At 43.4% G+C, this 26,722-nt stretch overlaps 1 protein-coding gene across 6 annotated transcripts in view; it reads right to left on the minus strand.

The window, feature by feature from the left end:
* The window catches only part of LOC106572415 (microphthalmia-associated transcription factor), a 42,160-nt gene extending 15,962 nt beyond the window's left edge, over positions 1-26,198 (minus strand). For 4 of the 6 annotated variants that reach the window (XM_014146563.3, XM_014146562.3, XM_014146560.3 and 1 more), the window contains exons 1-2: positions 25,973-26,198; positions 5,181-5,445 (exon numbers count right to left, since the gene is read on the minus strand). In XM_014146563.3, coding sequence (XP_014002038.1) covers positions 5,181-5,445; positions 25,973-26,079 — 372 coding nt within the window. In that variant the 5' untranslated portion in view covers positions 26,080-26,198. Of the gene's footprint in view, positions 1-5,180; positions 5,446-7,732; positions 7,883-25,972 lie in introns of those variants that run through there. The other 2 variants (XM_014146565.3, XM_014146561.3) reach the window with 1 other exon arrangement.
* Positions 26,199-26,722: the final 524 nt, after the last annotated feature.

Raw genomic sequence — 26,722 nt, forward strand, 5'->3', positions numbered from 1 at the left:
ATGGCAGGCCAAAACCTGAGAAGATTCCATGCAGGAAGTGGCCTGTCTGACAAGTTGTGTTTCATCTGGGCTCTTTTTATTGAAGACTGAGGATCTTTGCTCTAACGTGACACTTCCTACGGCTCCCATAGGCTCTCAGAGCCCGGGAAAAAGCTGAACGATATCGAGGCAGCCTCTGGCTGAAACACATTATCGCTTTTGGCAAGTGGCCGATCAGAGTACTATGGGCTTAGGCGCGTGCCCGAGTCGACCGAATGCTTTATTTTCTTTCGTCTGTTTACCTAAACGCAGATTCCCGGTCGGAATATTATCGCTTTTTTATGAGAAAAATTGCATAAAAATTGATTTTAAACAGCGGTTGACATGCTTCGAAGTACGGTAATGGAATATTTTGAATTTTTTTGTCACGAATTGCGCCATGCTCGTCACCCTTATTTACCCTTTCGGATAGTGTCTTGAATGCACGAACAAAACGCCGCTGTTTGGATATAACAATGGATTATTTTGAACCAAACCAACATTTGTTATTGAAGTAGAAGTCCTGGGAGTGCATTCTGACGAAGACAGCAAAGGTAATAACATTTTTCTTATAGTAAATCTGACTTTGGTGAGTGCTAAACTTGCTGGGTGTCTAAATAGCTAGCACTGTGATGCCGGGCTATCTACTGAGAATATTGCAAAATGTGCTTTCACCGAAAAGCTATTTTAAAATCGGACATATCGAGTGCATAGAGGAGTTCTGTATCTATAATTCTTAAAATAATTGTTATGCTTTTTGTGAACGTTTATCGTGAGTAATTTAGTAAATTCACCGGCAGTGTTCGGTGGGAATGCTAGTCACATGCTAGTCACATGCTAATGTAAAAAGCTGTTTTTTGATATAAATATGAACTTGATTGAACAAAACATGCATGTATTGTATAACATAATGTCCTAGGGTTGTCATCTGATGAAGATCATCAAAGGTTAGTGCTGCATTTAGCTGTGGTTTGGGTTTATGTGACATTATATGCTAGCTTGAAAAATGGGTGTCTGATTATTTCTGGCTGGGTACTCTGCTGACATAATCTAATGTTTTGCTTTCATTGTAAAGCCTTTTTGAAATCGGACAGTGTGGTTAGATTAACGAGAGTCTTGTCTTTAAAATGGTGTAAAATAGTCATATGTTTGAAAAATTGAAGTTTTTGCATTTTTTAGGTTTTTTGAATAACGCGCCACGGGATTACACTGGCTGCTACGTAGGTGGGACGATTTGGTGCCACCTACCCTAGAGAGGTTAATTATAACCCACATTATAATTCAAATTTCTTGTTGCTGCAGGATTATTTTCCGGCTGTAGCAAGCTGGCTCAAATTAAGATCCTACATCTGTACATGTTTCATTAATGCATACTTTTGATGCAGCGCGATACAAAAGAACACATCCTGTCATTTTCAGAGCTGAACACTATGCACAGTGCTTTGTTCTTCTCATAATACGCTAAATTCCTTTTCACTAAATCTAGAAATCATGTTGAACCCTTTTAGGAAAGGATCCAAAATACATTTCAAAGCTAGTGTTTTTTTCCCCTTATGCCATGGAATGAAAGCAGTGGGGCTAATTATGAGCATTCTTCGCTGAATTAGAGTTAGGGTGTGTAGTAAGACTGCTTGCCTTTGTCCTGATCCCCAAACTGATACCGTACATATTCCTCCAAAGGTCAGTGGTCACTTTGTTAATTAAGGACCCAATCTGTCTTTAGACAAACTCATCTGAGCTTAATGTTTTCACCTTTAAGGTCCAGCAGCCCCGCCTGGTACCCCTAAGCTAATTTTGTGCAGCTTTGTGTGTGGACTGTGCTAATCTAGTCACAGACAGGCGAGCAGGTAAACCCTGGTCTACAGTGCTTAGTGCTAGACAGGAACAGGCCTTTCATATGGGGGAATTTCAGTCAATGAAGAATGCCCATAAGCTCCAAACTTGAATCACAGAAATGTCTTCCAGCTTGTCGTATTGTACTCTTTTATGGGGTTATCCTAAACCTTTCAAAGAGCTAACGATTTTACAGAGTATAGGATAAGTAATGTTTATGCTGTATGTGGAGGGCAATGGTTTCAATTGTTGGACCCATGCCACACATGTTCAGTATGATGACAAGAGGGGGGCACTATTTCTACTACTATCCTAATAATTTATACTATATGGAATGGAATTTTACATAATGGAATTAAGGCTTTAACTTTACCTTAAAAAAAAAATGCCACATTTTGTTACGTTACAGCCTTATTCTAAAATTGATTAAATAAAACATGTTCCTCATGAATCTACACACCATAACCAATAATGACATTATTTTATTTTTGCAAATGTATTAAAAATAAAAAAGAGAAATACCTTATTTACATAAGTATTCAGACCCTTTGCTATGAGACTCAAAATTGATCTCAGGTGCATCCTGTTTCCATTGATCATCCTTGAGATGTTTCTACAACTTGATTGGAGTCCACCTGTGGTACATTTAATTGATTGGACATGATTTGGAAAGGCACACACCTGTCTATATAAGGTTACATAGTTGACAGTGCATGTCAGAGCAAAAACCAAGACATGAGGTCAAAGGAATTGTTCGTAGAGCTCCGAGACTGGATTGTGTCAAGGCACAGGTCTGGGGTAGGGTATCAAAAAGGTTCTGCAGCATTGAAGGTCCCCAAGAACACAGTGGCCTCCATCATTCTTATATGGAAGAAGTTTGGAATCACCAAGACTCTTCCTAGAGCTGGCTGCCTCGCCAAACTGAGCAATCGGGGGAGAAGGGCCGTGGTCAGCAAGGTGACCAAGAACCCGAAGGTCACTCTGACAGAGCTCCAGAGTTCCTCTGTGGAGATGGTTGGCCTTCTGGAAGGTAATCCCATCTCTGCAGCACTCCACCAATCAGGCCTTTTTGGTGGAGTGGCCAGACGGAAGCCACTCCTCAGAAAAAGGCACCTGACATCCTGCTTGGAGTTTGCCAAAAGGCACCTAAAGACTCAGACCATGAGAAACAAGATTCTCTGGTCTGATGAAACCAAGATTAAACTCTTTGGTCTGAATGCCAAGCGTCACGTTTGGAGGAAACCTGGCACCATACCTACGGTAAAGCATGGTGGTGACAGCATCATGCTGTGGGGATGTTTTTCAGCGGCAGGGACTGGGAGACCAGTCAGGATCGAGGGAAAGATGAACGCCGCAAAATACAGAGAGCTCCTTGATGAAAACCTGCTCCAGAGCGCTCAGGACCTCAGACTGGGGTGAAGGTTCACCTTCCAACAGGACAACGACCCTAAGCACACAGCCGAGACAACGCAGGAGTGGCTTCGAGACAAGTCTCTTAATGTCCTTGAGTGGGCCGGACTTGAATCCGATCGAACATCTCTGGAGAGACCTGAAAATAGCTGTGTAGCAATGCTCCCCATCCAACCTGACAGAGCTTGAGAGGATCTGCAGAGACGAATGGGAGAAACTCCCCAAATACAGGTGTGCCAAGCTTATAGCATCATACCCAAGAAGACTAGAGGTTGTCATCGCTGCCCATGGTGCTTCAATAAAGTACTGAGTAAAGGGTCTATATACTTATGTCAATGTAATATTTCGGTGTATTATTTGTATTAAATTTGCAACAATTTCTAAAAACGTGTTTTTGCTTTGTCATTATGGGGTATTGGTGTGGATTGATGAGGGATTTTTTAATTTTTTTAAAATACATTTTATAATAAATCTGTAGCGTACTGTATCAAAATGTGGAAAAAGTAAAGGCGTCTGAATACTTTCCAAATGAACTGTAAATATATAATCTGTGTTATATTTCCACAAAAGCTATCAATTAATAGAATATTAAACATACTTGCTATAATGAAATATTACATTGATATAGAACACTTGCACACATACAACCTACTTTAACAAACCGAAATGGTTATAAATGGACTACCCAGATGGCAAAATCCTACCAGCGTAAACTTCAATCACAACAATTACACAAATTGCAGTAAAACATGGACTAGGGCTTTTCTACTGCTAAATTACTACAATACTTCTAGTAAATCTGCAGTGAATCTACATGTTCAGAGGGTTCAGAAATAAACAAGTCCTAAAGCAGTCATAATCAGAAATGACTCAGTCTCGCCTGATCTCCTTAAAATTAGGTTGTGCCTCAGAAAAGTGTGAAAACTTAAAAAATAATGCATACATTGTAAAAACATACCCTCACTGTTTTGTTAATGGGTGGCAGTATGCTCTTAAGAAATGCTTGTCAGGCAGTTCATGCTATGAAGCTACCACGTCCTGTATCATTGTGTCATAAAACGGTATCATTGTGTTATTATCTGTATTGTTTATGATTCATATTCTCTGAATTTTCTTAAGAAATGAAAACATTCAATTTTTTCCAGTGATAACAATCAATCAGAATGTTGCAGTGACAATGTTGGAAACAACAGGAAATTTGTCATATTCAAAGGAAAACGCAAAGGAGAAATATCTATCCAGTCATGCTTTAGATATGAAGTTTGGGATACACTTCAACACTTAATCTTTACCTTTTTTTATTAGTATTTTTATATTTAGTTATACTTTTTCTAAAGAAGGACAAACAAATATAAAGGAATCTAAAAAAAACTTAACAAATGATCTTTGTTTTGCTGGATGTACTATAGTATAGTAGTGCGTTGTGGTAGTTATCAATCTCTGTCTCCCCTAGCTTTCAGAAAATTTGCAACAGTCTAGTCACCCAGAGCAGATTAACAATGAATCAAAGCTATGAAAAGATATGAATGTAGCTCAGCAAACAGGATTAAAGATGGCTAAATCCAAATGGATGGAAGCACAGCATGCATTAAAGAGGAATTCTCTCAGGAAAGATCATCCCCATATGCGTTTTAAAACACTTCTCACCTCCACGTGTTTTACACCGTATCATAGTAAACCTTGCTTGCTCGACTGTCCAGAAGATTCATGATCAAGTTGCCAATATAGAGTCATCCAACCCACAGTAACTTCTTCAAACAACATCTGAGTGTGAAAGCCTGCATCTAGAGGTGATAGTGAGACCTCTGGAATTGTTTGAGGATTGGCATGTTTGGCAGATCACAGTGAAGCAGCCAGCCAGAGAGGGGGTGTGTCACCTGTGTCATCAGGTGTGAGAACTGACAATACTTATTGCTTACCTTCAGCACCTCCATGGGCAGCTGGGATGCGGGGGGAAGGCTGGGGGGCGCGCTGACGTTGATGGCTGGGGTCTGGGTGTGGATGTGGCCGTCGGTGGTCTGGTGGTGCAACGAGGTGGAGGAGGCCTGACGTCTCTGCTGCTCCCGCCGCTCCTGCTCCTGGAGCTGCTCTCGCATCAACTGCTGCCGCAGCAGGATTCGTGATGTCATGGCGGAAGAGCCCAACGGGGGCTTGGAAGACGAGCATTTCTGGTCTAACGGATTACTGCAGGACGGAGAGACAAACACCAGGCAGGGCATCAGGAGAGAGGAGGAGGGGGGGTTAGGGAGGTAAGAGTGAGCGTTAAGGAGTGAAAGAGAGGTCAAGGAAAAGGGAGAGGCATTGGAGCATTAGGATCTACAGTACTGGGATCAGGAAGACGCCACATCACAGTGAGAAAACCTAAAGATTTCTTCTAAATGTCTCCTGCTGGTCTGCAAGCCAGAAAGTTGTGTCTGCTGCAGAATACTGAACACCATCCCTGAGGAGGAATCTTAACCCTAACGTATCTCCTTCTAGTCTTGTCTGTATAGTGTTTAAATGTAGCCAACATCCCATACTTGGATCAAAACAATGACTCAGAAAGGGGAACTTTTCTTCACACAGTTTCAGTTCTCCCTATGTTCTCAAATGTAGACACTTGCTGTTTTCCAGACAGAATCTTGCTGTAGGCCTAAAATATAGAGGGTGTGCTGGAGCAGAAGCTGTCTGGATGAAGCCTTCCTTGAGTGAGTGATTTGATAAAAAAAACTCAGAAAAACGCCTTGCCAATCAAGCTGTGTAGTAATCGGACTAATTAGCCAGTCTGGTCAATCGCAACCTTGGTCTACAGCCATCCCTCCGCACTGAGCTTTCCCTTTATTTTATATAAGCTCATGTCAACCCCTCATAAAATAAAAACGTGATCTTACGCATCATATTTCTGACAACTGAGATGCATTAAAGATAGGTCTACATACTTTATATAACGTTTTTTTATGTAATCGTACGAACACTAGATTTTAGGCCCCAAAATGTTCATAAACTTGAAGAAGCCTGACACCAAATGCCATTTTCCACACTTTAACCACAATGATTAATATACATCTCTGAGGTCTAGAACATGGAGGAAATTCAGTCGGTGCCTTTTCCTCATTTTTGCAAACTGATTATGGCTTGTCTGGGGCAAGTGAATCATCTCTTTTGACACACATCGGTTGAGAGACCTGACTTACACAAGACCAAAATGCTTCCTGTGGTGGATTCAAAATAATTTTCATCCTCACTTTACATTTTGGAATCTCCAGATAATATCGATCTGTTGTGCTTCTGTGGCCCTTCATTAAGTTCATATGTAGGACATTCCCTAACATGCATTCAAGAGAGACAAAGATCAGCAAATGTTGATTCTCAACTCTTGCACTTGTGGTATTTACAAAATGCATCCGAAAAAGTTTCATAACCAGTAAACCCTTGTGTATATGGTATACCTCTATCATCTTACATAGTAGAATAAGCAGAACTGTATTGAGGCAGACTCAAGATTACAACCATTGACCACTGTGTGTGTAGGTTCTGCCCTCACTAACACATTGACTGGCTGCCAGATGGCTTTTTGCCCAGTTGTTCCTAAGCAGAATACTGAAACCCATAAAAAAGACCTTTTGTCTGGTTCAACTTTCCACTATTGTGTGTGCACACACCTCCTCTCTGTGCATATGTATCAGGAAACACAATGGCTGCACAGTCTCGCATGGCCACACCCTCTGGCCGAGAGGTTTTTAATGGAGAGAGAGAGCTCCTGGACTGGAGGTGGTTCAATGGCTTAGGAGAGGAGGCTGCAGCCCACCCTCACACACCTTAATGACCTGCTGGATAAAGAATGGCTTGGCCTAGTGGGAGAGCCATCAATCTAGCCTCACAATGAACAATGGCACAATAACAGCTCAATAACAATACTAATACCTATAAAAAACAAATAGTGATAATGACAACACAATAAACAATTCATGTTATATCATATCTATGTGCTTTGTATTCTGTCTCCAAACATCATAACAATGCTATTAGACAAAACATTTAAATAAGTATTTCTCTAGTCAACTTTTAATTGTCCTTCAATCTTGGCTGAATATCTTTCACGTTTCAAGATCTACATATCTGTATAATTACATATGAGTTCCAAACAAAAGGATAATGCACCAAAGCATTAAATGCATTCTGGCTATAGTACTTAGCCTAAATTGCACATACATTTCTTGAATTCCAATGCAAAAGCTTCTGACCCATCTGTCCAAAATCAAAACACTGCATTGGCAAGTAAAACCCTGAGCAGCAAACAAACTGCAACCTAAAGTTACTGCCTAGAGAGAGTGCTATTAATAGCCATATAGATGTATTGTATTTATAGTCCAAATGCACGTTTCACTCTGCACCCACATAAACCTTCTATCTCACTCTTTCTAACACACGCACATTCAACTCTCAAACATAAACACACACCTGCATGCACACATAGCAGCATGCTACTCACAGGTGGTTAGTGTAAAAGGAGCAGGGTCTGTGCACTTGGACTCCTAAGGCCTCCATGTTTGTTCGTTTTTCCTGAAGGTGCATCAGACAGCTGTCCTTGGAGAGCAGTGAAAGTCATGTTGCCAATGCAGCCCTGTAAGTGTGTCACAAGGGGGAGGCTCCTGGGCCAGGCCTGGGAACTCCAATCCCTACATAGAGCTACCCAGGGAGGAACAGCCCCGTCCGGTCAACACCAATCCACACACAGTGACAGAGAGAGAGAGAGAGAGTGGGCTAGAGCACGGGAGCAGTGCTGTGTTGTACACTAACAGGAGGTGTTGTACACTAACTGAGCTACTTACATTCCTTACTGCATCAACATCAAGATCCTCAGACCGGAAAGATTGACCCTGGTCAAACAATGAGTAGCCATGTGTGCAGAAGGACACAAGTAAATACAAGGAGTTATCCTGGCCCCGCCCCTTTCCCCCACCATAAGGTACACTTCTTCCTCTGGGCTCACCTTCACAATCACCTTCTGAGACACAAAGAGCCCAGAGTCCAGTGACTGCAGTCTGCAGGTGTCTTGGTTCCTGGTTGGATCAGGTGTTCCCGACAGCACTACACAGTCTCCCTGCTGGAGGTGGAGTTAGAGCAGCACTACTGCACGCTGTTCTGCTCAGAACCTTGACCTACGCAACCAACCCCCACTGCTCAGAACCTTGACCTACGCAACCAACCCCCACTGCTCAGAACCTTGACCTACCCAACCAACCCCCTCTGCTCAGAACCTTTACCTACCCAACCAACCCCCTCTGCTCAGAACCTTGACCTACCCAACCAACCCCCTCTGCTCAGAACCTTGACCTACCCAACCAACCCCCACTGCTCAGAACCTTGACCTACCCAACCAACCCCCTCTGCTCAGAACCTTGACCTACCCAACCAACCCCCACTGCTCAGAACCTTGACCTACCCAACCAACCCCCTCTGCTCAGAACCTTGACCTACCCAACCAACCCCCACTGCTCAGAACCTTGACCTACCCAACCAACCCCCTCTGCTCAGAACCTTGACCTACGCAACCAACCCCCTCTGCTCAGAACCTTGACCTACCCAACCAACCCCCTCTGCTCAGAACCTTGACCTACCCAACCAACCCCCTCTGCTCAGAACCTTGACCTACGCAACCAACCCCCTCTGCTCAGAACCTTGACCTACCCAACCAACCCCCTCTGCTCAGAACCTTGACCTACCCAACCAACCCCCACTGCTCAGAACCTTGACCTACCCAACCAACCCCCTCTGCTCAGAACCTTGACCTACGCAACCAACCCCCTCTGCTCAGAACCTTGACCTACCAAACCAACCCCCTCTGCTCAGAACCTTGACCTACCCAACCAACCCCCTCTGCTCAGAACCTTGACCTACGCAACCAACCCCCTCTGCTCAGAACCTTGACCTACCCAACCAACCCCCTCTGCTCAGAACCTTGACCTACCCAACCAACCCCCTCTGCTCAGAACCTTGACCTACCCAACCAACCCCCTCTGCTCAGAACACTGCTGCCTGGTGCCTCTAGCATATACAGTTGAAGTAGGAAGTTTACATACACTTAGGTTGGAGTCATTAAAACTAGTTTTTCAACCACTCCACAAATTTCTTGTTAACAAACTATAGTTTTGGCAAGTTGGTTAGGACATCTACTTTATGCATGACACAAGTAATTTTTCCAACAATTGTTTACAGACAGATTATTTCACTTATAGTTCACTGTATCACAATTCCAATGGGTCAGAAGTTTACATACACTAAGTTGACTGTGCCTTTAAACAGCTTGGAAAATTCCAGAAAATGATGTCATGGCTTTAAAAGCTTCTGATAGCCAAATTGACATAATTTGAGTCAATTGGAGGCGTACCTGTGGATATATTTTAAGGCCTACCTTCAAACTCAGTGCCTCTTTGCTTGACATCATGGGAAAATAAAAAGAAATCAGCCAAGACCTCAGAAAAAAAATTGTAGACCTCCACAAGTCTGGTTCATCCTTGGGAGCAATTTCCAAATGCCTGAAGGTATCACGTTCATCTGTACAAACAATAGTACGCAAGTATAAACACCATGGGACTATGCAGCCGTCATACGCTCAGGAAGGAGACACGTTCTGTCTCCTAGAGATGAGCGTACTTTGGTGCGAAAAGTGCAAATCAATCCCAGAACAACAGCAAAGGACCTTGTGAAGATGCTGGAGGAAACAGGTACAAAAGTATCTATATCCACAGTAAAACTAGTCCTATATTGACATAACCTGAAAGGCTGCTCAGCAAGGAAGAAGCCACTGCTCCAAAACCGCCATAAAAAAAGCCAGACTACGGTTTGCAACTGCACATTGGGACAAAGATCGGACTTTTTGGAGAAATGTCCTCTGGTCTGATGAAACAAAAATAGAACTGTTTGGCCATAATGACCATTGTTATGTTTGGAGGAAAAAGGGGGAGGCTTGAAAGCCGAAGAACACCATCCCAACCGTGAAGCACGGTGGTGGTAGCATCATGTTGTGGGGGTGCTTTGCTGCAGGAGGGACTGGTGCACTTCACAAAATAGATGGCATCATGAGGCAGGAAAATTATGTGGCTATATTTAAGCAATATCTCAAAACATCAGTCAGGAAGTTAAAGCTTGGTTGCAAATGGGTCTTCCAAATGGACGATGACCCCTGGCATACTTCCAAAGTTGTGGCAAAATGGCTTAAGGACAACAAAGCCAAGGTATTGGAGTGGCCATCAGAAAGCCCTGACATCAATCCCATAGAAAATTTGTGGGCAGAACTGAAAAAGCGTGTGCAAGCAAGGAGACCTACAAACCTGACTCAGTTACACCAGCTCTGTCAGGAGGAATGGGCCAAAGTTCACCCAACTTATTGTGGGAAGCTTGTGGAAGGCTACCCAAAACATTTGACCCAAGTCAATCAATTTAAAGGTTAACTGGTTAAAAGGTCATGTAAACTAAAACATTGACTACAGTAAGGAAAGAGACACATTAACACAGATAAAATGGACCATGACATAACTGTGAAGAACACTCACAGTGAGGAAAGACTCTGTATGCAGTGCTTTGGTTAAGTAAGACAAGTTAAGAGCGCTCGGGTCACAAATAAATACAATTTAGGTATAATTGTATCCGATGAGTTCTCAAAACATTAAGAACACCGTCCTAATACTGAGTTGCACCCCTCCTTTTGCCCTCAGAACAGCCTCAATTCGTTGGGGCATGGACTCTACAAGTTATCGAAAGCATCCACAGGGATGCTGGCACATGTTAACTCCAATACTTCCCACAGTTATGTCAAGTTGGCTAGATGTCCTTTGGGTGGTGGACCATTCTTGATACACACAGGAGACAGCTGAGTGTGACACAAAACCAGCGCACCTGGCACCTACTAACATACCCCGTTTAAAGGCACTTAAATATTTTGTCTTGCCCATTCACCCACTGAATGGCACACTTACACGATCCATGTCTCAATTGTCTCAAGGCTTCTTTAACCTGTCTCCTCCCCTTCATCTACACTGATTGAAGTGGATTTAACAAGTGACATCAATAAGGGATCATAGCTTTCATCTGGATTCACCTGGGCAGTCTATATCATGAAAGAGCAGGTGTTCTTAATGTTTTGTATACTCAGTGTATGTTATGCAAGGAAAACAAAACAGCAAGTTGCCAACTACCACAACAAATAATGGGGTTCTTTGTTGTTGTAGTTACGGGCAGAGAAGGTCCAGTTGGGATAATTTGAACTTGCCGGGTCCTATTTCTGTAATTAGGTTTAATGCTTTTCATGAGTCTCATCACTTGTTTACAGTAGTATGGCCTACTCCAGTCCAGCTTGCCTTCCTCTCTCTGCATGCTATGACTAGGACAGCACTCTGAAGCACATCAAAAAACAACCACACAGATTATTAATGTATTGCAGTAATATTGCTGCTGCTGCATACAGAATGGTGGGTGGCTATAATGTGTGATAAGTCGTGCCCTACTACAGGCATGCTCTTCAAATTATCCTTGACAGCAACAATGTGTTCTCTATTTGAAAATACACTATATATACAAAAGTATGTTGACACCCCTTCAAATTAGTGGATTCTACTATTTCAGCCACACCAATTGCTGACAGGTGTATAAAATCGAGCACACAACACTCACTACCGAGTTCCAAACTGCCTCTGGAAGCAACGTCAGTACAAGAACTGTTTGTCGGGAACTTCATAAAATGGGTTTCCATGGCCAAGCAGCCGCACACAAGCCTAAGATCACCATGTACAATGCCAAGCATCGGCTAGAGTGGTGTAAAGCTGGACGCCATTGGACTCTGGAGCAGTGGAAATGCGTTCTCTAGAGTGATGAATCACACTTTACCAACTGGCAGTCGAACGGACAAATCTGGGTTTGACGGATGCCAGGAGAATGCTACCTGCCCCAATGCATAGTGACAACTGTAGAGTTAGATGGAAGAGGAATAATGGTCCGGAGCTGTTTTTTATGATTCGGACTAGACCCCTTAGTTCCAGTGAAGGGAAATCTTAACGCTACAGCATACAATGACATTCTAGATGATTCTGTGCTTCCAATTTTTGTAGCGACAGTTTTGCTGAATGGAAGCAAGTCCCCACAGCAATGTTCCAACATCTAGAAGAAAGCCTTCCCAGAAGAGTAGAGGCTGTTACAGTAGCAAAGGGAGGACCAACTTCATATTAACGCCCATGATTTTGGAATGAGATGTTCGACAAGCAGGTGTCCACATACTCTTGGTAATGTAGTGGCTACCATAATGTTGTTTCTTCCTAGGTACTGGCCTTGCTAGGGAGTTTTTCCTAGCCACCGTGCTTCTACATCTGCATTGTTTGCTGTTTGGGGTTTTAGGCTGGGTTTCTGTACAGCACTTTGTGACATCAGCTGATGTAAAAAGGGCTTAATAAATACATTTGATTGATTGATAAAGAAAATCCTTTGCCAGTCTCACATCTGTTTACTCAGACTATCAGATCTAACTGGAATTATGGAGAAATGAAATTAACACCTTCGTGGCCACTGTCCAGTGAATGTGTTTAGAGCCAAAGTGGGAATAAGGATGCGGTCAGAGTGATTACGTAAGATTGGGTTGTGTAGTATCTCACTCCACTCTAGCACCTGTATGTGTCACTCAGACCCCATCAGATCCCCATCCTGGATCGGTAGAAAAACACCCTGGTCCTGACCTCCCTCTTTGGTATATGATATGGACTCCCAGAAACAGAACAGGACAGAGCGCTCCCTGAGACTTTGAGTGTCCCTTACAAAGGCCACATTGAGACCAGCACTGGATACTGGATGCTCATGTAAAAATCCATATCATAATGCAATGCAGTATGTACTTTCTGTGAATACACGTTACCATATATGTACTTCAATGCCTAGGCCAAGATGTGGCTTGGGAAGAGCATTGAACACAATAAAGACAACCTCTGCTCTTTGATATTCTTTAATTTCTAGGTCAAATGGGACTTGTAGGGAATCTATAAAACCAGTTCGGGGGCATGGAGTGCATGGTCACTGGAGGACAACTGGGACATCTCTGCTCCTTGAAAGCGTCATATACTCTACGTAGTGTTTGACTGCATGAATAGTGTATCCTTAACCGCTCAATGAGTCATCATATTACATAAACGGGAAGATCCATGGTGGAAAAAGGACGCAACATTGACAATTGACTTACAGACATTTTATTTGTAATTTTTTTTATTTAACCTTTATTTAACTAGGCAAGTCAGTTAAGAACAAATTCTTATTTACAATGACGGCCTACACCGGCCAAACTCGGATGACGCTGAGCCAATTGTGGGTCGCCCTATGGGACTCTCAAACACGGCCGGTTGTGATACAGCCTGGATTCGAACCAGGGTGTCTGTAGTGACGCCTCTAGCACTGAGATGCAGCGCCACTCAGGAGCCCATGCCACATGCTTTGATGAGGTTCATGCTACATTGACACTTTACCTCTCATCCACATCTTTGACAGATGAAAGATACAGTATGCCAGGTATGTGACCATTGGACAGTGACTTTACATATTTTTTATTCATAATGTGACATGGAATATCTCTCTAAACTGTATCTACATTTTTGCTTTTAACTATGTCATTACTATTTTCATGTAAATTTCACCATTTAGTTCTCTGGCCCTACAAATGGTGCAGCACATACTTTGACCAATCCTGATTCTGGGCCTACAAGAAGCAAAATATATGAGCTGAGACGTGAACAAATCCTGTCAAGAAACGTGCAGAATATTGACAGTCTAATTAAAATGTGAAGCTGACTCCATGGGTTACCTTGCTAAAAAATCCCAGCAACAAACAACGCCAGGCCTGCTTTGCATTGGAGGTGACATATCCATTGCTAAATTTACAGAGCTAATTTACACCGCATAGAAGACAAGTTCCACCGTCTGTCTCACGTCTATATTAAGAACACACAGCTCTGGCTCTGACTCTGCAGGGGATCGTTCGGCTGTCTGTGCCAAAAGCTTTCTGAGACAGAAAGAAAGCGAAGTAACCTCTGTCAGTAAAAACAAGCTAATTCATGATGTTATCAACGTCATGATTTCAAATGAAGAAATCTGCATTTTACACCTATCAGGCCAGTCAGTCTATGTCTTATCTTTGGCCTTGCTTTACTGTAGTAGTCAGGGTGTGTAGCATTTGTTTGTTTTTTGCATTGTTTGTAACTTATTTTGTACATAATGTTGCTGCTACTGTCTCTTATGACCGAAAAGAGCTTCTGGTCATCAAAACAGCAATTACTCCGCTTGAACTGGAAGAAGAATTTTTCTTTAATGAGTCGGACGAAAGGGATTTACTCCAGACACCCGAACAGGCCCTCATCCTCGTCATTCGCAGGAGAAAGAGACTGAGGTTTTGCGGAAGGAGATCGGGGTGCCTTGTGAGGATCCGGCGACTAGTGGCTAATCTGCCTTTGTCATCGGTACTATTGGCCAACGTACAATCGCTTTATAATAAAGTGGATGAACTACAAGCACGTATATCCTACCAACGGGACATTAAAAACTGTAATATGTTATGTTTCATCGAGTTGTGGCTGAATAACGACATGAATAATATACAGCTGGTGGGTTACACACTGTATCGGCATGATAGAACAGCAGCTTCTGGTAAGACAAGGGGTGATGATCTATGTATATTTGTAAAGAACAGCTGGTGCACGATATCTAAGGAAGTCTCAACGTTTTGATCGCCTGAGGTAGAGTATCTCATGATAAGCTGTAGACCACACTATCTACCTACAGAGTTTTTATCTATATACTTCATAGCCTCTCTGGGCTAGGCGGGACGAATTCGTCCCACCTACGTAACAGCCAGTTGAAGCCTGTGGCACGATTTTCAAAACCTTAAAAATCATATTACTTCAATTTCTCAAACATATGACTATTTTACAGCTATTTAAAGACAAGACTCTCGTTAATCTAACCACACTGTCCGATTTCAAAAAGGCTTTACAACGAAAGCAAAACATTAGATTATGTCAGCAGAGTACCAAGCCAGAAATAATCAGACACCCATTTTTCAAGCTAGCATATAATGTCACAAAAACCCAGAAGACAGCTAAATGCAGCACTAACCTTTGATGATCTTCATCAGATGACAACCCTAGGACATTATGTTATACAATACATGCATGTTTTGTTCAATCAAGTTCATATTTATATCAAAAACCAGCTTTTTACATTAGCATGTGACGTTCAGAACTAGCATACCCCCCGCAAACTTCTGGGGAATTCGCTAACATTTTACTAAATTACTCACGATAAATGTTCACAAAAAGCATAACAATTATTTTAAGAATTATAGATACAGACCTCCTCTATGCACTCGATATGTCCGATTTTAAAATAGCTTTTTGGTGTAAGCACATTTTGCAATATTCTAAGTACATAGCCCAGGCATCACGGGCTAGCTATTTAGACACCTGGCAAGTTTAGCACTCACCATAATCATATTTACTATTATAAAAGTTTGATTACCTTTTGTTGTCTTCGTCAGAATGCACTCCCAGGACTGCTACTTCAATAACAAATGTTGGCTTGGTCCAAAATAATCCATCGTTATATCCGAATAGCGGCGTTTTGTTCGTGCGTCCCAGACACTATCTGAAATGGTAAATCAGGGTTGCGCGCATGGCGCAATTCGTGACAAAAAAAATCTAAATATTCCATTACCGTACTTTGAAGCATGTCAACCGCTGTTTAAAATCCATTTTTATGCCATTTTTCTCGTAAAAAAGCGATAATATTCCGACCGGGAATGTCCATTTAGCTAAACAGAGGAAAGTAAACAAAGCTTTCGGTCGACGCGGGCACGAGCCTGAGTCTCACAGTACTGTAACCAGCCACTACCCAAACGCGCTACTTTTTTTCAGCCAGAGAATGCAAAGCCACGATTCAGCTTTTTACCGCCTTCTGAGACCCTATGGCAGCCGTAGGAAGTGTCACGGGACAGCTAAGATCCTCACTCTTCAATAAACAGAGACAAGAAGAACGACACCTTGTCAGACAGGCCACTTCCTGAATGAAACCTTCTCACATTTTTGCCTGCCAAATGAGTTCTGTTATACTCACAGACACCATTCAAACAGTTTTAGAAACTTTAGGGTGTTTTCTATCCATATGTAATAAGTATATGCATATTCTAGTTACTGGGTAGGAGTGGTAACCAGATTAAATCGGGTACGTTTTTTATCCGGCGGTGTAAATACTGCCCCCTAGCCCTAACAGGTTCATAGCTGTCTATTTACCACCACAAACCAATGCTGGCACTAAGACCGCACTCAATGAGCTGTATACGGCCATAAGCAAACAGGAAAACGCTTATCCTGAGGCAGCACTCCTAGTGGCCGGGGACTTTAATGAAGGAAAACGTACATCCGTTTTACCTCATTTCTACTAACATGTTAAATGTGCAATCAGAAGGATAAAACTCCAGACCGCCTTTACTCCACACACAGAGACGCGTACTAAGCTCAGATGAAGCAGATGCTAAGCTACAGGACTGTTTTGCTAGCACAGACTGGAAAATGTTCCGGGATTCTTCTGATGGCATTGAGGAGTTCACCACATCAGTCACTGGCTTCATCAATAAGTGCATCGATGACGTCGTCCCCACAGTGACTGTACGTACATACCCCAACCAGAAGCCATGGATTACAGGCAACATCCGCACTGAGCTAAAGGGTAGAGCTGCCGCTTTCAACAAGCGGGACTCTAACCCGGAAGCTTATAAGAACCATCAAACAGGCAAAGCAATACAGGACTAAGGTTGAATTGTTCTACACCTGTTCTGATGCTCGTCTTATGTGGCAGGGTTTGCAAACTATTACAGACTACAAAGGGAAACACATCAGAGAGCTGCCCAGTGACACAAGCCCACCAGACGAGCTAAATTACTTCTATGCTCACTTCGAGGCAAGCAACACTGAAACATGCATGAGAGCATCAGCTGTTCTGGACGACTGTGTGATCACACTCTCCGCAGCCGATGTGAGTAAGACCTTTAAACAGGTCAACATTCACAAGGCCGCAGGGCCAGACGGATGACCAGGACGTGTACTCCGAGCATGTGCTGACCAATTGGCAAGTATCTTCACTGACATTTTCAATCTCTCCCTGTCTGAGTCTGTAATACCAACATGTTTCAAGCAAACCACCATAGTCTCTGTTCCCAAGAACACTAAGGTAACCTGCCTAAATAACTACCGACCCATAACACTCACGTCTGTAACCATGAAGTGCTTTGAAAGGCTGGTCATGACTCACATCAACACCATTATCCCAGAAACTCTAGACCCACTCAATTTGCATACCGCCCCAACAGATCCACAGATGATGCAATCTCTATTGCATGCCACACTGCCCTTTCACACCTGGACAAAAGGAACACCTATGTGAGAATGCTATTCATTGACTACAGCTCAGCGTTCAATACCATATTGCCCTCAACGCTCATCACTAAGCTAAGGACCCTGGGACTAAACACCTCCTTCTGCAACTGGATCCTGGACTTCCTGACGGGCCACCCCAGGTGGTAAGGGTAGGTAACAACACATCCGCCTCGCTGATCCTCAACACGGGGGTGCGTGCACAGTCCCCTCCTGTACTCCCTGTTCACTTGTGACTGCACGGCCAGGCACGACTCAAACACCATCATTAAGTTTGCCGATGACAAAACAGTGGTAGGCCTGATCACCAACAACGACGAGACAGTCTATAGAGAGGAGGTCAGAAACCTGACCATGTGGTGCAAGGTCAACAACCTCTCCCTCAAAGGGATCAAGACAAAGGAGATGATCGTGGACTACAGGAAAAGGAGGACCGAGCACGCCCCTATTCTCATCGACAGAGCTGAAGTGGAGCAAGTTGAGAGCTTCAAGTTCCTTGGCGTCCACATCAACAACAAACTAACATGGTCCAAGCACACCAAGACAGTCGTGAAGAGGGCAGGACAAAACCTATTCCCCCTCAGGAGACTGAAAAGATTTGGCATGGGTCCTCAGATCCTCAAAAGGTTTTACAGCTGCACTATCGAGAGCATCCTGACAGGTTGCATCACTGCCTGGTATGGCAACTGCTTGGCCTCCAACCGCAAGGCACTACAAAGGGTAGTGCGTATGGCCCAGCACATCACTGGGGACAAGCTTCCTGACATCCAAGACCTTTATGCCAGGCGGTGTCAGAGGAATGCCCTAAAAATTGTCAAAGACTCCAGCCACCCTAGTCATTGACTGTTCTCTCTGCTACTGCACGGCAAGCGGTACTGGAGCGCCAAGTGTAGGTCCAAACAGCTTCTACCACCAAGCAATAAGACACCTGAACATCTACTCAAATGGCTAGCCAGACTATTTGTATTGACCCCCCCCCTTTGACGCTGCTGCTACTCTCTGTTATTATCTATGCATAGTCACTTTAATAACGCTACCTACATGTACATATTACCTCAATTACCTCGACTAACCGGTGCCCCCGCACATTGACTCGGTACCGGTACCCCCTGTATATAGCTTCGCTATTGTTATTTTACTGCTGCTCTTTAATATTTGTTACTTTTATTTCTTTTTTTTTAGGTATTTTTCTTAAAACTGCATTGTTGATTAAGGGCTTCTAAGTAAGCATTTCACTGTAAGGTCCTGTTGTATTCGGCACATTGTCACATCCTGACCAGCAGAGGGAGCAATTGGATTAGTTTTGGTCAGGATGTGGCAGGGTTTTTGTGTGTGTGAATGGTTGTGTTGGTGATTAGGACTCCCAATTGAAGGCAGGTGTGTTGAGTTGCCTTTGATTGGGAGTCCTATATAGGAGTGTGTGTTTTTCTTTGGGGTTGTTGGTAATTGTTTCTGTTCAGTGTGTTATGCTGTCAGTACTTTTGAGCTGTCGTTATTTTCTTGTTTTGTAGTGTTCCAGTGATCTTTTTTTGAATTAAATGATGCTGAACACTAACTCTGCTGCATTTTGGTCCACTTCTTCTCTCCATGATGACAGTTGTGACAGAATTACCCACCAAACCAGGACCAAGCAGCAGAGGAACGAGGAGGAAGGATGGACGTGGGCAGAGATAAGGAGGAGCGTTTCCAGGGCGATGGAAGAGTTTAGTAAACTCGAGAGGCAGCCCCAATAAAAAAAAAATTGGGGGGGGGCACAAGGGCAGTTTTGCGGGGCAAGAATGGAGCCCCAGGCCAGCTCCCCGCACTAGCATGGAGGTGCGTGTCTCCAGGCTGGCACGTCCAGTACCAGCCCCACGCATCAGGCGTCTAGTGTGTCAGCCCAGCCTCGCCAGTCAGGAGTCGCCAGAGCTGCCTGCCAGTCAGGAGTCGCCAGAGCTGCCTGCCAGTCAGGAGTCGCCAGAGCTGCCTGCCAGTCAGGAGTCGCCAGAGCTGCCTGCCAGTCAGGAGTCGCCAGAGCGGCCTGCCAGTCAGGAGTCGCCAGAGCGGCCTGCCAGTCAGGAGTCGCCAGAGCGGCCTGCCAGTCAGGAGTCGCCAGAGCGGCCTGCCAGTCAGGAGTCGCCAGAGCGGCCTGCCAGTCAGGAGTCGCCAGAGCGGCTTGCCAGTCAGGAGTCACCAGAGCGGCCTGCCAGTCAGGAGTCGCCAGAGCGGCCTGCCAGTCAGGAGTCGCCAGAGCGGCCCGACTGCCCGGGTCTGCCAGAGCGGCCCGACTGCCCGGGTCTGCCAGAGCGGCCCGACTGCCCGGGTCTGCCAGAGCGGCCCGACTGCCCGGGTCTGCCAGAGCGGCCCGCCTGCCCTCCGGCCCAGCCCGAGGGGCCCGCCTGCCCTCCGGCACAGCCCGAGTGGTCCGTCTGCCAGGGTCAGCCCGAGTGGCCCGTCTGCCCGGCGCAGCTATCGGCACCACCAAAGTGGGCGACGCCGAAGGTGGAGAGAGGTCCACGTCCCGCACCTGAGCCACCTCCAGGATAGGTGGGTTGGGGAGGGAGGGTGTAGCACAGTGCCGTCGTTGACAGCAGCCACCCTCCCTTCCCTCCCTTATTGTTTAGGGGTTATTGTTTATTGGTTTTGTTGGGGTATTGGGGATTTTTTGTTGTGTTTTCTTTTTGTAAGGTGCATTACGGGGTCTGCACCTTGAGGGGGGGTACTGTCACATCCTGACCAGCAGAGGGAGCAATTGGATTCGTTTTGGTCAGGATGTGGCAGGGTTTTTGTGTGTGTGAATGGTTATGTTGGTGATTAGGACTCCCAATTGAAGGCAGGTGTGTTGAGTTGCCTTTGATTGGGAGTCCTATATAGGAGTGTGTGTTTTTCTTTGGGGTTGTGGGTAATTGTTTCTGTTCAGTGTGTTATGCTGTCAGTACTGTTGAGCTGTTGTTATTTTCTTGTTTTGTAGTGTTCCAGTGATCTTTTTTTGAATTAAATGATGCTGAACACTAACTCTGCTGCATTTTGGTCCACTTCTTCTCTCCATGATGACAGTTGTGACACACATGTTAAAAATACAATTTTATTTTATTTTGATCAAACTAATGAACCATAGTGTAATAACCACAAGGGTATGTAAGGATACGCATGGTTAAAACGACTGCACTCAATGTTTGGCTTTCTGTCATGGTTGCAAAGCCATTAGGATGCACTGCTTTTAGCAGGGCATTCTCAGGTTCAGAGGAAAAGCAGAAAAGTGTTTTAATTCATGCATGTCAGATAATTTTGGAGACACATAGAAGTCACAATAAAAAAATGAAATTAAATCACAACTTAAAGCATCTGCTACAGCAAGCCCATATAGTGTTGATTTAGTATCAATGTAATGAAATGAACTAATGAAGATTTTGTTTTTTGTTTTTTAACCAGGTAGGCAAGTTGAGAACAAGTTCTCATTTACAATTGCGACCTGGCCAAGATAAAGCAAGCAGTTTGACACATACAACAACACAGAGTTACCCATGGAGTAAAACAATCATACAGTCGGTAATATAGTAGAAAAATAAGTCTATATACAAAGTGAGCAAATGAGGTGCCATAAGGGAGGTAAAGGCAAAAAAGGCCATGGTGGCGAAGTAAATACAATATAGCAAGTAAAACACTGGAATGGTAGATTTGCAGTGGAAGAAAGTGCAAAATAGAAATAGAAATAATGGGGTGCAAAGGAGCAAAATAAATAAATAAAGTAGGGGAAGCGGTAGTTGTTTGGGCTAAATTATAGATGGGCTATGTACAGGGGCAGTAATCTGTGAGCTGCTCTGACAGCTGGTGCTTAAAGCTAGTGAGGCAGATAAGTGTTTCCAGTTTTAGAGATTTTTGTAGTTCTTTCCAGTCATTGGCAGCAGAGAACTGGAAGGAGAGGCGGCCGATGGAGGAATTGGCTTTGGGGTGACCAGAGAGATATACCTGCTGGAGCGCGTGCTACAGGTGGGTGCTGCTATGGTGACCAGTGAGCTGAGACACGGGGGAACTTTACCTAGCAGGGTCTTGTAGATGACCTGGAGCCAGTGGGATTGGGTATGAGTATGAAGCGAAGGCCAGCCAACGAGAGCGTACAGGTCGCAGTGCCATCTGACAAAACAGATGGCACTGTGATAGACTGCATCCAATTTATTGAGTAGGGTATTGGAGGCTATTTTGTAAATGACATCGCCGAAGTCGAGGATCGGTAAGATGGTCAGTTTTACGAGGGTATGTTTGGCAGCATGAGTGAAAGATGCTTTGTTGCGAAATAGGAAGCCAATTATAGATTTAACTTTGGATTGGAGATGTTTGATGTGAGTCTGGAAGGAGAGTTTACAGTCTAACCAGACACCTAGGTATTTGTAGTTGTCCACATATTCTAAGTCAGAACCGTCCAGAGTAGTAATGCTGGACGGGCGGGCAGGTGCAGGCAGCGATCAGTTGAAGAGCATGCATTTAGTTTTACTTGTATTTAAGAGCAGTTGGAGGCCACAGAAGGAGAGTTGTATGGCATTGAAGCTCATCTAGTTAACACAGTGTCCAAAGAAGGGCCAGAAGTATACAGAATGGTGTCGTCTGCGTAGAGGTGGATCAGAGACTCACCAGCAGCAAGAGCGACATCATTGATGTATACAGAGAAAAGAGTCGGCCAAAGAATTGAACCCTGTGGCACCCCCATAGAGACTGCCAGAGGCCCGGACAACAGGCCTTCCGATTTGACACACTGAACTCTATCAGAAAAGTAGTTGGTGAACCAGGCGAGGCAATCATTTGAGAAACTGAGGCTGTTGAGTCTGCCAATGAGGATGTGGTGATTGACAGAGTCGAAAGCCTTGGCCAGGTCAATGAATACGGCTGCACAGTATTGTTTCTTATCGATGGCGGTTAAGATATCGTTTAGGACCTTGAGCGTGGCTGAGGTGCACCCATGACCAGCTCTGAAACCAGATTGCATAGCGGAGAAGGTGCGGTGGGATTCAAAATGGTCGGTAATCTGTTTGTTGACTTGGCTTTCGAAGACTTTAGAGAGGCAGGGTAGGATAGATATAGGTCTGTAGCAGTTTGGGTCAAGAGTGTCCCCCCCTTTGAAGAGGGGGATGACCGCAGCTGCTTTCCAATCTTTGGGAATCTCAGATAACACGAAAGAGAGGTTGAACAGGCTGGTAATAGGGGTTGCAACAATTTCGGCAGAAAATTTTAGAAAGAAAGGGTCCAGATTGTCTAGCCCGGCTGATTTGTAGGGGTCCAGATTTTGCAGCTCTTTCGGAACATCAGCTGACTGGATTTGGGAGAAGGAGAAATGGGGAAGGCTTGGGCGAGTTGTAGTGGGGGGTGCAGTGCTGTTGACCGGGGTAGGGGTAGCCAGGTGGAAAGCATGGCCAGCCGTAGAAAAATGCTTATTGAAATTCTCAATTATAGTGGATTTATCGGTGGTGACAGAGTTTCCTATCCTCAGTGCAGTGGGCAGCTGGGAGGAGGTTTTAAATTATGAATTACGTTAAAGGGCTGCACAAGATGGTGATTGCTCTCTCGCTCTCTCTGACATTTAGGTGGAATTTTGGGAAAAATAAAAGCAAAAAACTCCACAGCAATGTTTCATTGCAAAAAATATCGAACAAATTGCTGACAAAATCCCAAGTTCCGGAAAGGAAATACCAAGGCATCGGATTAATGAACTGATATACAAAACAACAATTGACGGATCCATCCGTTCTTTTCCATTTAAACTACTATATAAAATTCTCACCACAAAAAGAATGCTCAATATATGGGACAGATCCTCTGTCCAGTATCTGTGTTATTTTGTTAATCTTAATATTTTCTTTTTATTGGCCAGTCTGAGATATGGCTTTTTCTTTACAACTCTGCCTAGAAGGCCAGCATCCCGGAGTCGCTTCTTCACTGTTGATGTTGAGACTGGTGTTTTGTGGGTGCTATTTAATAAAGCTGCCATTTGAGGACTTGATAGGCGTCTGTTTCTCAAACTAGACACTAATGTACTTGTCCTCTTGCTCAGTTGTGCACCGGGGCCTCCCACTCCTCTATCTATTCTGGTTAGAGACAGTTTGCGCTGTTCTGTGAAGGGAGTAGTACACAGCATTGTACGAGATCTTCAGTTTCTTGGCAATTTCTCGCATGGAATAGCCTTCATTTCTCAGAGCAAGAATAGACTGATGAGTTTCAGAAGAAAGGTCTTTGTTTCTGGCCATTTTGAGCCTGTAATCGAACCCACAAATGATGATGCTCCAGATACTCAACTAGTCTAAAGGCCAGTTTTATTGCTTCTTTAATCAGAACAACAGTTTCAGCTGTTCTAAAATAATTGAGAAAGGGTTTTCTAATGATCAATTAGCCTTTTAAAATGATAAACTTGGATCAGCTAACACAACGTGCCATTGGAAAATAGGTGTGATGGTTGCTGATAATGGGCCTCTGTACACCTATGTAGATATTCCATAAAAAATCTGCCATTTCCAGCTACTATAGTCATTTACAACATTAACAATGACTACACTGTATTTCTGATCAATTTTATGTTATTTTAATGGACAAAATATGTGCTTTTCTTTAAAAAAACAAGGACGTTTGTAAGTGCCCCTAAACTTTTGAACGGTAGTGTATATAAAATATATATACTAAAGAAGGGGATTAGAAATGATGCAGGTAATGTTATTTGATAGACTTCAATTCTATCTGATCATTTCATAGCTGATCTATCCCCTAAAAAAAGAAGTGGGAAAAAAAGATCCAGAAAGGAAAGACTGATTGGGTCCACCACAAGTATGCTATAGGAAATCTAGACACAGAAGAGCACTGTCATGTTTAGAAAGGTCACATGCCTCCACCACTAAGCACAATAATGAAGTCATACATAATTAACAGACGAAAAGAGACAATATTGCTTTGAACTACTTCCTGGCAATAGGCATGCAGCCAAGCACACAGTATTGACAGGCATTTTAGACCATTGCTCAATGTAACGCTTGTCTCAGTCAATCAAGCTTCACAGTCGGCAACCCCATGAACTACGCAATTACACAGAAGGCAATATTATGGTATAAGGACTTAAATGTATAACAGTGGAGGCTGCTGAGGGGAGGACGGCTCATAATAATGACTGGAATGGAGTCAATGGAATGGTATCAAACACATGGAAACCTCATCTTTGATGTTTTTGATACCACGCCATTGACTCCATTCCAGACATTATTATGAGCCGTCATCCCCTCAGCAGACCCCACTGATGCATAAGTCTTTAGAATAGAAAAGTCCCAGTTATTTGTACATTCTAATCTTACACAGAGAGACATAACCAAAGTGACAACAATTCAGCGGAGGCCTGGACCCCAGGCGGCAAAAGGGGGTAAAAGGTCATGTCCAGCGAACAGACCTGACTCAGCTCCCTGCTCTTTATTCAGCGCTAGGGACAGAGGACACAATATGGATGCAAATAGCTCTTTATTAAGTCATTTGTCAACTGTTTAGGAAAGTATCTATACATTTTCCTTTATGTAGTTCAATAAGCTATATTGGAAAGTAACATGGCTCCTACAATATTTATTTACTTAATTTTAGAATCTATAACACATTTTCTTACTAGGTCTCTATTGATATATTGATATCAATAATATTAAGAATTCACTGAGCACTAGAAATATCCCTACAGCTGATGCACAAACTGACACACCAGTGAAATGTGACACACATTTGAACACACATTACAACACCATTTAACATGACATTTTTTCTTGATATTGTAATGACATTTACAATGCATGAAATATATTTATTTCAAAAGAAAATGCATTTAGACTATACATGTGGAAAAGAACTATGGCAGCGGAATAAACTGAAGGAAGTTCACCATGGAGTGGAGTTTAGTTCGCTATGGTAATCACAGTGAAGAAGACATCATAGTTTACTCCCTGGTATGGCTGTTCAAAATACACAAACAAACTGTATTCTTCACAAGCTAATATTTGAAGTTGCATGTTAACAAGACAACACCCAAGTGTTGCATAACTAAATGTGCAATATAGAAGAGACATAAGGAATGGGAAGCAAACAAATCCCTCCTAGAAAGTCCTCAATAGGATAGGACAGTTTGCTATAGGATAACATCCTTGTGGAATCGCCTTCATTGGAAATAATGTAATTATACCCACACAAAAAAAAACATTTCCACAATAATTAAAACTTTTGCAAACATCCCTCGAATATCAAATTCCTCTTTACCGCATAAAATAGCAGTGCACAGTCAAAACACTGACCTGTTTTTTTTCAAGGGCTGACTCTTCAATTCATAATACGTTTTTGGTTCCTCTTGAAACTCTTCTCCAACCTCGAAGTCGGGAACTATACCCGATTCCGCTTGCATACTTGCGGCTGTCAACTTCTTGGTAATTTCAAATGATAAAGAAACGAACGATGTTATGGCCACCTCTCTAAAACACTCGCTGTAACAGCCACTGAAAGCGCAAACCCGTCTTGCTCCAAGACCCAGCGCGCAAACAATGCAAAAAATATGTAGTTCTGTAGAGCAGGGAATGACGCTCGTAGCAATGGGAGTTTGTGGTATGGAAAACTACAAGCACCATAAGCCACACGTTTGGTGTTTTGATCTGTCAATGTCAGCAGCTTTTTCATTGGTCGCAACATCCGATGGGATTTTACCACATTTTACCTTCAAATCTGCTCAGGTAAATTACCATAGCAGGCTACATTGTTTCAATGTACAAATATCAGTATTCGTTCTTAAAAATAATAGCCTTATTAACAGCTCCATCATTTTCACACATACCCTACTTTTCTGTCTATGAAAGGTAGGCTACAGTGTAACTACAACTATAAGCCTATTGTGCAACATTGTATACCTATAGTGTAATTACATTGTAACTACGAGCCAACTACCATGTACAAATCACATTGCAAACCATCAGAGGAGTTGACTATTTCTACATTTCGTAGACTACATTGCCTTGTTAATAGCATTGACCCAAATATTGACAATGTTTGTTTTA

The sequence above is a fragment of the Salmo salar genome, chromosome 15 (assembly GCF_965601325.2).
Source record: "Salmo salar chromosome 15, fSalSal1, whole genome shotgun sequence".
NCBI lineage: Eukaryota > Metazoa > Chordata > Actinopteri > Salmoniformes > Salmonidae > Salmo > Salmo salar.